At 45.2% G+C, this 12150-nt stretch overlaps 1 protein-coding gene across 5 annotated transcripts in view; it reads left to right on the top strand.

The window, feature by feature from the left end:
• Positions 1 to 12150, top strand: part of fstl5 (follistatin-like 5) — a 1328880-nt gene that overhangs the window by 1242596 nt on the left and 74134 nt on the right. For all 5 annotated transcript variants that reach the window (XM_070871636.1, XM_070871638.1, XM_070871637.1 and 2 more), the window contains one exon: positions 10198 to 10322. In XM_070871636.1, the coding sequence (XP_070727737.1) occupies positions 10198 to 10322 (125 nt within the window). The remainder of the gene's footprint in view (positions 1 to 10197; positions 10323 to 12150) is intronic.

Genomic DNA, 12150 nt, shown 5'->3' with positions numbered 1-12150 from the left:
AGAGAGAGGGGGGGAGGGAGAGAGAGAGAGGGGAGGGAGGGAGAGCAGGGGAGGGAGGGAGAGCAGGGGAGGGAGGGACAGTGGGGGGGGGGGAGGGAGAGCGGGGGGGGGAAAGAGAGTGGGGGGAGAGAGAGGGGGGGGAAAGAGAGAGAGGGGGGCGGGTCAGGTCGGGGAACAGGAGCGCGGATTGGGTCGGGTCAGTCGGGGGAGGGGGAGCGGGTGTCGGGTCGGGGCGGGGGGGGGAGCGGGTGTCGGGTCGGGTCGGGTCTGGTCGGGGGGAGAGCAGGAGCTGGCCGTGGGAGGAGCCTTATTCACGCAGCCCCAGTGAGGCCATTCAGCCAGGGCTAAGGGCTGCGTGCTTCGGGCCCCTCCCACACAGTTCGGCGCCTGGAGCTACTGCACTTGCGTGCCGACTGTAGCGCGCATGTGCAGAGGTCCCGGCACTGTTTTCAGCGCCGGGTCCTGGCTCCGCCCCCCCCACAGCTCGTGCTGGCTGCGCCGAGGGCCACAGGACCTGTAAGTAGGTGGAGAATACCGAGGATTTTTTTAGGCGCCGTTTTAGGTGCGAAAAACGGGCGGCCAGCTCGGAGGGGCGCCCCTTTTTTTTCTTGTGGAAACTTGGGCCCATTACAACTCAATATTCGATGAACCCTGAATGTTTTTCGGATGAGACGTTAGACCGAGGCCCCAATTGTTCGCTCAGGTGGACATAAAAAATTCCATGGCACTATTTTGAAGAGGAGCAGGGCAGTTATCCCTGGTGTCCTGGCCAATATTTATCCCTCAACCAACATAACAAAAATGGATTATCTGGTCATTATCACATTACAATTTGTGGGAGCTTGCTGAGCACAAATTGGCTGCTGCATTTCCTACCTGGCTATAAAGTGCTTTGAGATGTCCTGAGATCATGAAAGGCGCTATATAAATGCAAGTCTTTTTTATCTTTAATTTTAATAACAGAACTAGTGCCAGTCAATGGAAAACTGCAGGTGAAGTTAATACATAAATATGATCGTACAATTTTATGGATCTATGTAGTTTTAGAGTAATATTTCATTAAAATTAAGAGTGAAATTAGTACTTTTAGCTGCTGTGAATGTGGTCAAAATTATTGAGTTTCCAGTCACTATCATATAGATTGGGATAAGCAGACTAGCACTTGTCAGAAAGGTAGTGAATTTTATTTGTTTTTATGTGTCCAGGATAGTTTTCTACAACAATCCTCGAGGGGGAAAGCCATATGAGATTTAGTAATAAGTAATGAGTCAGATTTAGTTAACAGCCTGAAGGTCCGAAATTGGGGGACATACTGCAGCATACTGCCCGATGTACACTGACATACCGTCCCAAATCGCGAAATTGATTGAAAAATACCAACATACTGCCCACCGAGAAATTCATCAGCAACATACTACAAGCTGAATTTAGAGAGCTAGGAGTTAAATTAAAAAGCAGGACCTCAAAGGTAGTAATCTCAGGACTGCTACCAGTGCCAGGTGCTAGTCAGAGTAGAAATAGCAGGATAGCTAAGATGAATATGTGGCTTGAGGAGTGGTGCAGGAGGGAGGGATTCAAATTCCAGAGACATTGGAACCGGTTCTGGGGGAGGTGGGACCAGTACAAACTGCATGGTCTGCACCTGGGAAAGACCAGAACCAATGTCCTAGGGGGAGTGTTTGCTAATGCTGTTGGGGAGGGGTTAAACTAATATGGCAGGAGGATGGGAACTTATGCAGGGAGACAGAGGGAAGGAAAATGGTGGCAGAAGCAAAAGACAGAAAGAAGAAAAGTAAAAGCGGAGGGCAGAGAAACTCAAGGCAAAAATCAAAAATGGCCACATTGCAGCAAAATTCTAAAGGGACAAAGTGTGTTAAAAAGACAAGCCAGAAGGCTCTGTGCCTCAATGGGAGGAGTATTCGTAATAAGGTGGACGAATTAACTGTCCAGGCAACTATTAACGAATATGATATAATTGGGATTACGGAGACATGGCTCCAGGGTGACCAAGGCTGGGAACTCTACATCCAGGGGTATTCGACATTCAGGAAAGATAGACAGAAAGGAAAAGGAGGTGGGGTAGCGTTGCTGGTTAAAGAGGAAATTAACACAATAGTAAGGAAGGACATTAGCTTGGATGATGCGGAATCTGTATGGGTAGAGCTGCGGAATACCAAAGGGCAGAAAATGCTAGTGGGAGTTGTGTACAGACCACCAAATAGTAGTAGTGAGGTTGGGGACAGCATCAAACAAGAAATTAGGGATGCGTGCAATAAAGGTACAGCAGTTATCATGGGTGACTTTAATCTACAGAAAGATTGGGCTAACCAACCTGGTAGCAATACTGTGGAGGAGGATTTCCTGGAGTGTATCAGGGATGGTTTTCTGGACCAATATGTCGGGGAACCAACTAAGCTGGCCATCCAAGACTGGGTGATGTGTAATGAGAAAGGACTAATTAGCAATCTTGTTGTGCGAGGCCTCTTGGGGAAGAGTGACTATAATATGGTAGAATTCTTTATTAAGATGGCGAGTGACACAGTTAATTCAGAGACTAGGTCCTGAACTTAAGGAAAGGTAACTTCGATGCTATGAGACGTGAAATGGCTAGAATAGACGGCGAATGATACTTAAAGGGTTGATGGTGGATAGGCAATGGCAGACATTTAAAGAGTACAGGGATGAACTGCAACAATTGTACATCCCTTTCTGGAGTAAAAATAAAATGGGGCAGGTGGCCAAACCATTGCTAACAAGGGAAATTAGGGATAGTGTTAAATTCAAGGAAGAGGCATATAAATTGGCCAGAAAAAGCAGCAAACCTGAGGACTGGGAGAAATTTAGAATTCAGCAGAGGAGGACAAAGGGTTTAAGTAGGAGGGGGAAAATAGAGAATGAGAGAAAGCTTGCTGGGAACATAAAAATTGACTGCAAAAGCTTCTATAGATATGTGAAGAGAAAAAGATTAGTGAAGACAAACGTAGGTCCCTTGCAGTCAGAATCTGGTGAATTTATAATGGGGAACAAAGAAATGGCACACGAATTGAACAAATACTTTGGTTCTGTCTTCACAAAGGAAGGCACAAATAACCTTCCAGAAATACTAGGGGACCGAGGGTCTAGCGAGAAGGAGGAACTGAAGGAAATACCTATTTGTCAGAAAAATGTGTTCGGGAAATTGATGGGATTGAAGGCCAATAAATCCGCAGTACCTGATATTCTGCATCCCAGAGTACTTAAGAAAGTGGCCCTAGAAATTGTGGATGCATTGGTGATCAATTTCCAACAGTCTATCGACTCTGGATCACTTCCTATGGATTGGGGGTAGCTAATGTGACACCACTTTTGAAAAAAGGAGGGAGAGAGAAAACGGGGAATTATGGAGTGGTTAGGCTGACATTGGTAGTGGGGAAAATGTTGGAATCAGTTACTAAAGATGAAATAGCAGCGCATTTGGAAAGCAGTGACAGGATCGGTCCAAGTCAGCATGGATTTATGAAAGGGAAATCATGCTTGACAAATCTTCTCGAATTTTTTGAGGATGTAACTAGTAGACTGGACAAGGGAGAACCAGTGGATGTGGTGTATTTGGACTTTCAAAAGGCTTTTGACAAGGTCCCACACAAAAGGTTGGTGTGCAAAATTAAAGCACATGGGATTGGGGGTAATGTATTGATGTGGATAGAGAACTGGTTGGCAGACAGGAAGCAGAGAGTCGGGATAAACGGGTCCTTTTCAGAATGGCAGGCAGTGCCTAGCGGAGTGCCGCAGGGCTCAGTGCTGTGACCCCAGCTATTTACAATATACATCAATGATTTAGATGAAGGAATTGAGTGTAATATCTCCAAGTTTGCAGATGACACTAAACTGGATGACGATGTGAGCTGTGAGGAGGGTGCTAAGAGGCTTCAGGTTGACTTGGACAGGTTAGGGAGTGGGCAAATGCATGTCAGATGCAGTATAATGTGGATAAATGTGAGGTTATCCACTTTGGAGGCAAAAACATGAAGGCAGAATATTATCTGAATGGCAACAGATTCAGAAAAGGGGAGGTGCAACAAGACCTGGGTGTCATGGTACATCAGTTATTGAAAGTTGGCATGCATGTACAGCAGGCGGTGAAGAAGGCAAATGGCATGTTGGCCTTCACAGCTAGGGGATTTGAGTATTGGAGCAGGGAGGTCTCACTGCAGTTGTACAGGGCCTCACCTGGACTATTGTGTTCGGTTTTGGTCTCCTAATCTGAGGAAGGATGTTCTTGCTATTGAGGGAGTACAGAGAAGGTTCACCAGACAGATTCCCGGGATGGCAGGACTGACATATGAGGAGAGACTGGATCGACTGGGCCTGTATTCACTGGAATTTAGAAGAATGAGAGGGGATCTCATAGAAACATATAAAATTCTAACGGGACTGGACAGGTTAAATGCAGGAAGAATGTTTCCGATGTTGGGGAAATCCAGAAACAGGGGTCACACTCTAAGGATAAGGGGTAAGCCATTTAGGACCTAGATGAGGAGAGGCTTCTTCACTCAGAGAGTTTTTAACCTGTGAAATTCTCTACCGCAGAGAGTTATTGATGCCAATTCATTAGATATATTCAAGAGGGAGTTAGATATGGCCCTTACGGCTAAAGGGATCAAGGGGTATGGAGAGAAAGTGGGAAAGTGGGAAAGGGGTACTGAGGTGAATGATCAGCCATGATCTTATTGAATGGTGGTGCAGGCTCCAAGAGTCGAATGGCCTACTCCTGCACCTATTTTCTATGTTTCTATACCGTCCGCCCACACGGAGCACCAAAAGTGCAACATTGGTAGCATACCGCCGCCATACCACCTGCACACCATCTGAAAAAACGTGGTTTTATGCCGACGGTATGTTGGCGGTATGTAAACTACAATGTTCCTACCCCCCAGTGATCTATTCCTTCCCCCAGCCCCCCAGCGATGTAGTCCTCCCCCTCCCAGTGATCTAGTCCTCCCCCCCCCACAGAGATCTGATCCCCCCCAGATAGATCTAATCCACCCAGAGATCTCATCCCCCCGAATTCTAATCCCCCAGAGATCTAATCACTCCCCTAGCAATCTGGTCCTCCCCCCCCCCCCCCCCCCGCAGTGAGATCTAATACCCCCCAGCAATTTAGTCCTCCCCCAGAGATCTAATCGCCCCCCCCCGCAGAGATCTAATCGCCCCCCCCCCCGGAGTTCTAACCTCCCCCCCCCCTCAGCGATCTGTTCCTCCCCTCAATGATCTATTTCTCTCCCCCCCCTCCCAGAGATGTAGTTCCTCCCCCCAGCGATCTAGTCCTCCCGCCGAGATTTAAACCCCCAGAAAGATCTAATCGCCCCCGGAGATCTACTCGCCCCCCTCGAGATCCAATCCCCCCAGAGAGATCCAATCCCCTCAGAGATCTAATCCCACCCCCAAAGATCTAGCCCTCTCCCCCCAGAGATCTAAACCCCCGCACCCAGAGATCTATTCCGCTCCCCCCCCCTCCGAAAAATGTGTAAATAAATAAATAATAATATAAGTACTGTAAATAAATCTAAAATACTGCACAAAACAATTAAAAATCTTAACAATTGAGACACTTACCTGTGACCCGATGTCGGCAGTCTCTTGCGTCCGGACTGCTCTTCTCGGGGTGAGATGGAGGTCGATGGAAGAGCGCATGTGCGCAGAACTCGGGTCCCGAAGAGTCCCGAGTCCCAGACAACTTTCCCTGCACCGCCGGAGAAGACCGTCAATTGCACTCTGCTGACACACCACTCAGGACTGCTCAGACCTGTTGATCAAGTTCAATGTAATGTTTGAAAGGGAGAAACATGAAACAGCTACTAAGATTCTAGATTTTGATAAGGCCGACTTCAACGGGATAAGGCACAGATTGTCCACAGTAAACTGGGCAAATCTGTTAATGGGTAAAATGACAGAAGATCAGTGAGCGAGGTTCAAAAAGAATTGAATGTATTACATAACCAGTTTATACCCCTGAGGGACGAGAGCTCTACTTGCCAAAAAAACAGCCATGGATGACTAAAGAGGTAAGGAACAAATAAAACTAAAAGAAAAAGTGTACAAAAATTCAAAAAATAGCACAGATCGTGGCAAATGGGAAAGATACAAACAACAGCACTGGGTCACAAAACAAATAGTAAGAGCTACAAAAAGGGAGTAGGATAATAAACTTGCAAGGGATATCAAAATCAATGCAAAGAATTTTACAATTACATTAGGAAAAAGAGGGCAATTAGGAACAATGTTAGCCCCTTAAAAACTGAAAGCGGTGATATTGTGAAAGATAATAAGGAAATGACGGGCATGTTGAATAATTACTTTGCATCAGTATTTACAGTAGAGGAAGAGGATAGCATGTTGGAAATCCCAAAGAAACTATTATTGAATCGAGGACAGGGTCTCAATAAAATTAACGTAAGTAAAATAACAGTAATGAAGAAAATAATGGCACTTAAACAGTGACAAATCCCCAGGAGCAGATGGTTTCCATCCCTGGGGTTAAAGGAAATAGGTGAGCACATTGCAAATGCCCTAACTATAATTTTCCAAAATTCTCTCAATTCAGGAACCGTTCCTTTAGATTGGAAAATTGTGTCTGTCACTCCGCTATTGAAGAATGGCAAGGGTGGGGGCGGGTGGGATGGTGAGGGGGCAGGGGGCGGCGGGGGGGAGGATGGGGGTAACCAGAAAATTATTAGCCTAACATCTGTTGTCTATAATTAAGGATAGGGTGACTGAACACCTCGAAAATTTTCAGTTGATCAGAGAGAGCCAGCATGGATTTGTGAAAGGTCGGCCATGTCTGACAAACCTGATTCAATTTTTTGAAGAGGTGACTAAAGTAGTGGTGTTATGTATTAATGCTTGGGGGTCACCAGACACCAGTGGGCGCCGTGGTCGGAGGTCATCGGGCTGTACGCATGTGGCATGTTTGCTTGGTCACTTGTATATAAGCACAGAAAGTTCCACCTCGCAACTGTTACCGCCTCCAATCGGGGCAGTACGCAACTTCACCCCCTAAAATCTCTACAAGACATTCAGACTATCTTGTTTCTCCCTGGACTTAAAAGGAAGAGGGTATCTTTGTCACGCAGGCACTCTCGGGCTGGAATAAAGATGGATCAGGTTGCACCTGAGTGAGTTTACAGTAACCAGACTCTTGAGTCATTTCAAGTGGGTAGCGGAATGTCTATGAATGTTATTTATATGGATTTCCAGTAGGTATTTGATAAAGTCTTGCATCAGAGATTGTTAACTAAGGTAGAAGCCCAAGGAATTGAGGGCACATTATTGACCTGGTTAAGAAATTGGCTGAGGACAGGAGACAGAGAGTAGGGATAATGGGTAGGTACTCAAATTGGCAGGATAGGACTCATGATGCCCCGTAGAGATCTGTGTTGGGGCCTCAACGATTCACAGTATTTATTAACGACTTAGATGATTTACACAAATTAGGGTTGTATTCCCTAGAATTTAGAAGGTTAAGGGATGATCTGATCGAAGTTTTCAAGATATTAAGGGGAACAGATAGGGTCGATAGAAAGAAACTATTTCTGTTGGTTAGGGATTCTAAGAGTAGGGGGCATAATCTAAAAATTAGAGCCAGACTTTCAGGAGTGAAATTAGGAAACACTTCGACACACAAAGGCTGGTAAAAGTTTGGAACTCTCTTCCACAAATGGCAATTGATGCTAGATCAATTGTTAAGTTTAAATCTGAGATTGATAGATTTTTGTTAACCAAAGGTATTAAGGGATATGACCAAAGGTGGGTATATGGAGTCAGGCGCAGATTAGCAGATCATCATTGAGTGGCAGAACAGGCTCGAAGGGCTGAATGACCTACTCCTGTCCTTATGTTCCTATTAAGTCTGCCCATTGACTACTTGAGTTCCATGACCCCCAAGGTCCAAATCCTCTTTAAATATTTAACCTGGATAACCCAATGGCATGCACATCTAGTCTCCCTCTCCCTTTTAGGTCCAGGGAGAAACAAGATAGTCTGAATGTCTTGTAGAAATGTTGGAGGGCGAAGTTGCGTACCGCGGTAACAGTTGCGAGGTGCAACTTCCTGTACCAGGTGCAGAAGTCCCACCCCAGCTGCTAAATTGGGCTCACCACCCCTGAGAAGGAAGTGGAGCGCAAATTCTCATGCTCCACTTCTTTTCAGGGGCGGGACTGGGGCGCTAACCTTTGAGAATTTCCCAGTGCTACCCATTAATGGGAAGTGCACGCTGCGGACTCTGCATTAGGGAGAAGGGGCCACCGCTACACTGCTGAGGAGCATGGTGCCGTGGCAGCAGCCAGGCACAGAAGCAGAGTGCTGAGCTGCATCATCGCGGTATGGATCCCGCGATTTGAAGATGGCAAGGCCATTTTTTTAAATGTCAGTGCACACCTCCCCTTTAATTTTTGTCCCACGAGCGGACTAAATCAGTACGCGCCCTGCGAAGCTGGCGCAGACATCACCCGCAGCACTGCTGAATTTTCAGGGCAAAAACGGTTAGCTGTGCATGGTGATGACATGGATTACCTTAATGCTTGGGGAGAAATTCTGGTCCTTTGCGCCTCCCGTTAAACTGCCCCCCACCCACCCCGGGAGGCGCTAACGGGTTGCAAACGACTTCTCGGCCAGGTTGCGGCTCCTACGGGAGTTTAGCGGCTCGACTAACGGGAGGTGCAAAGGACCAGAATTGCTTCCCTTTAATACTTGCATTAAGGTCTCTTTACAATTAGCGCCAGGAAATCATTGTCACTCTAAAGTGCTGGCATGAGGTCACATCTCCCAGTTTGGGTTTGAACTCAGAACTTTCTCAATCGTTTTTCAGATTACTGCATACCGAACTGAAACCCTCTTCAAAAATCGGGTGCCCCAACTTGTGCTTGCATCCACTTCTCCTTGCTGTTTTAATGTATTTTTTAGCTTCCTTGTTATCCTTGCTGCTCCTAACCCAATACTACCAACAACAAGCCCATCTTATTTAGGATCTCTTAGCCATGATGAGAATTGTGGCTTGCCACTATTCACTAACTGACCCTTTAGAAAGAAAAAATGAAAGACTCGCATTTACATTGTGTGTTTCACGACCACCAGACGTCCCAAGCACTTTACAGCCAATGATGTACTTTTGAAGTGTAGTTACTGTTGTAATGTAGGAAACACAGCAGCCAATTTGCGCACAGCAAGCTTCCACAGACAGCAATGTGATAATGACCAGATAATCTGTGTTTGTTATGTTGATTAAGGGATAAATATCGGCCAGGACACCGGGGATAACTCCCCAGCTCTTCTTAGAAATAGTGCCATGGGATCTTTTATATCCACCTAAGAGAGCAAATGGGGCCTCATCCAAAAGATAACCTCCAACAGTGCAGCACTCCCTTATCAATGCATTGGATTGTCAGCCTGTTTTTTTTGCTCAAGTCTCTGGAGTGGGACATGAACCTACAGCCTGATTCTTCCTCTGTATGGCTAGAATGTCACAGAAATTATATTCTATATTACTTGAAATAGTGGAAAAGCAGTCACACAGGGTCAAATACAAATAGTTTCCCAATATTTATACTGCATTTGTTTTCTTACCTTTAATTTAAAGTGTTGGTCACTTTGTGAGAGCTATATTCACCTATTTCAATCGCTGTTGTGTCTCTCATCAAAAACCTTTGTAGTGCTAAATAAAGATAAAAATCATTGACTATGGCTTGATAGCATTAAATCTCTCAAAGAAGCATCAATGAATTTCAATTAATCATCTATAATATTCAAATAAAAATACTTTAATAGTTTTTATTGTTATACACTATCAGGAAGAGTCAGGATCATTAACTCTACTCCTGTAGTTAAGCTTTATTATAACTAATTACATATAATCAGCGAACAGAACAGAAAAGAATATAAAATATCTTGACTTTTCCCAATCAGCAATAAATTGCATTCCTTCTTATTTGAATAACAAATTAAATATGAATGAATTTATCAGCAAAAATAACTGGCCTTTTGAACAACAAAGATTATTAAAAATCTACTTGCTCAGTATTATTTCAATGGCATTTTATTTTTACACAAACTATAATAAATGTCACAAATTTTTGTGCTTATCACAATTGGTCATTTTAAAAGCTTTCATATAATTTCACCTGTGTTGGGCAAATGTTCTATGTACTTACTGTTTCTCTACAGGTAATTAATCAGGCCAGTGGGAGTGCAGCCCATCACACTATCCATACCCAACCAGTCGGCAAACAGTTTGACAGGGTGGATGATTTTTTCATTCCATCTACAACGCTCATCATTAATCATATCAGGTAGGTGTGTGGGTGTACAATCTATAATAGGATCAATTTCACTCGCAGCTTGGACTTTCTGTGGGAGACGACATAAAAGATACCCAAAGGAAGCAGTAACAACATTTTTACTAAAGAGATGAAGCTTTAAAGATTCTTGATTTACCATGAACAACTCCTAGTTAATTAGCATGAGATTCAGTGGCCCTGAAATTCTTTGAAACATTAATGATTTTATTTATTACTTCTTCTGTGTGATAGCAAAGGGGAACGTATACAGTGGTGTCAGTGGGAAATGCAGGTAGCTGACATGCTATCAAATCCAGGAGGTGAGGGAGCGGTGTGAGATTCAATTTCTCCAATGTAGCGGATTGGAAATCTGCTCCTTCATCAGATTCTATTTTTTCGTTTACTGATGAAAATGGATAAATATTGATCTTCAGCCAAGCGGACTAAGGCCCCGATTTTCATGAGCTGCAAGGCTCATCCATTTGCCGCCCAAAGGACCGCCAATGGCCGCCGAGAGACCTGGCGGCACTTTGCCTGAAAGATTCCTCTAAAAGAGGTGGCAGTACTGCCCGGCAGCAAAATAACAGTCTGGGCGGCAGCAAGCAGGAACTCTCAATCTCAGCGGCAAAGGAGCTTGCCGCCCAAGTGCCTCCGAGGATGGAATCAGGCCCAGGGAGGGTGGGGGGAAGACCTGAAAAGTAAAAACATCACCAAAAAAAAACCATCACCATAACACCTTCAGGGGACCCCATCCAGGTAAATCGCTATAAATTTATAAGATGTTCACTAACCTTCTTTTGCAGGTCTTCATACCTACCGTCAGGGTAAGAACAATGTCCATGCAACGGTCCTACCCCCTGCTGGCACAGACTCCCGCCGACTTCCGCCTGCACCAATCTGGCTGCAGGAGCAGACATTTCGGCCCTTCGAGCCTGCGCCACCATTCAATATGATCATGGCTGATTATGCAACCTCAGTACCCCACCCCTGCCTTCTCTCCATACTCCCTGATCCCTTTAGCCATAAGGGCCACATCTAACTCTCTTTTGAATATGTCCAACGAACTGGACTCAACAACTTTTTGTGGCAGAGAATTCCACAGGTTCACAACTCTCTGGGTGAAAAAGTTTCTCCTCATCTCGGTCCTATATGGCTTACCCCTCATCTTTAGACTGTGACCCCTGGTTCTGGACTTCCCCAACATTGGGAACATTCTAACCTGTCCCGTCCCGTCAGAATTTTATAAGTTTCTATGAGATCCCCTCTCATTCTTGTAAATTCCAGTGAGTATAAGCTTAGCCGATCCAGTCTTTCCTCATATGTCAGTCCTGCCATCCCGGGAATCACTTTGGTGAACGTTCGCTGCACTCCCTCAATAACAAGCATGTCCTTCCTCAGATTAGGAGACCAAAACTGCACAAAATACTCAAGGTGTGGTCTCACCAAGGTCTTGTACAACTGCAGTAAGACCTCCCTGTTCCTATACTCAAATCCCTTCACTATGAAGGCCAGCATGGCATTTGCTTTCTTTACTGCCTGCAGCATCTGCATGCCTACCTTCAATGACTGATGTACCATGACACCCAGGTCTCTCTGCACCTCCCCTTTTACTAATCTGTCACCATTCAGATAATAATCTGCCTTCCTGTTTTTCCCACAAAAGTGGATAACCTCACATTTATCCACATTATACTGCATCTGCCATGCATTTGCCCATTCACCTAACCTGTCCAATTCCCCCTGCAGTCTCTTAGCATCCTCCTTGCAGCTCGCACTGCCACCCAGCTTAGTGCCATCTGCAAACTTGGAGATATTACCTTCAGTTCCTTCATCTAAATCA

This window comes from Pristiophorus japonicus, chromosome 2 (assembly GCF_044704955.1).
Source record: "Pristiophorus japonicus isolate sPriJap1 chromosome 2, sPriJap1.hap1, whole genome shotgun sequence".
In the NCBI taxonomy this organism is placed as follows: Eukaryota; Metazoa; Chordata; class Chondrichthyes; family Pristiophoridae; genus Pristiophorus; species Pristiophorus japonicus.
The sequence above is the reverse complement of the archived record's forward strand: the minus strand, read 5'-3'. Positions and strand labels throughout refer to the sequence as shown.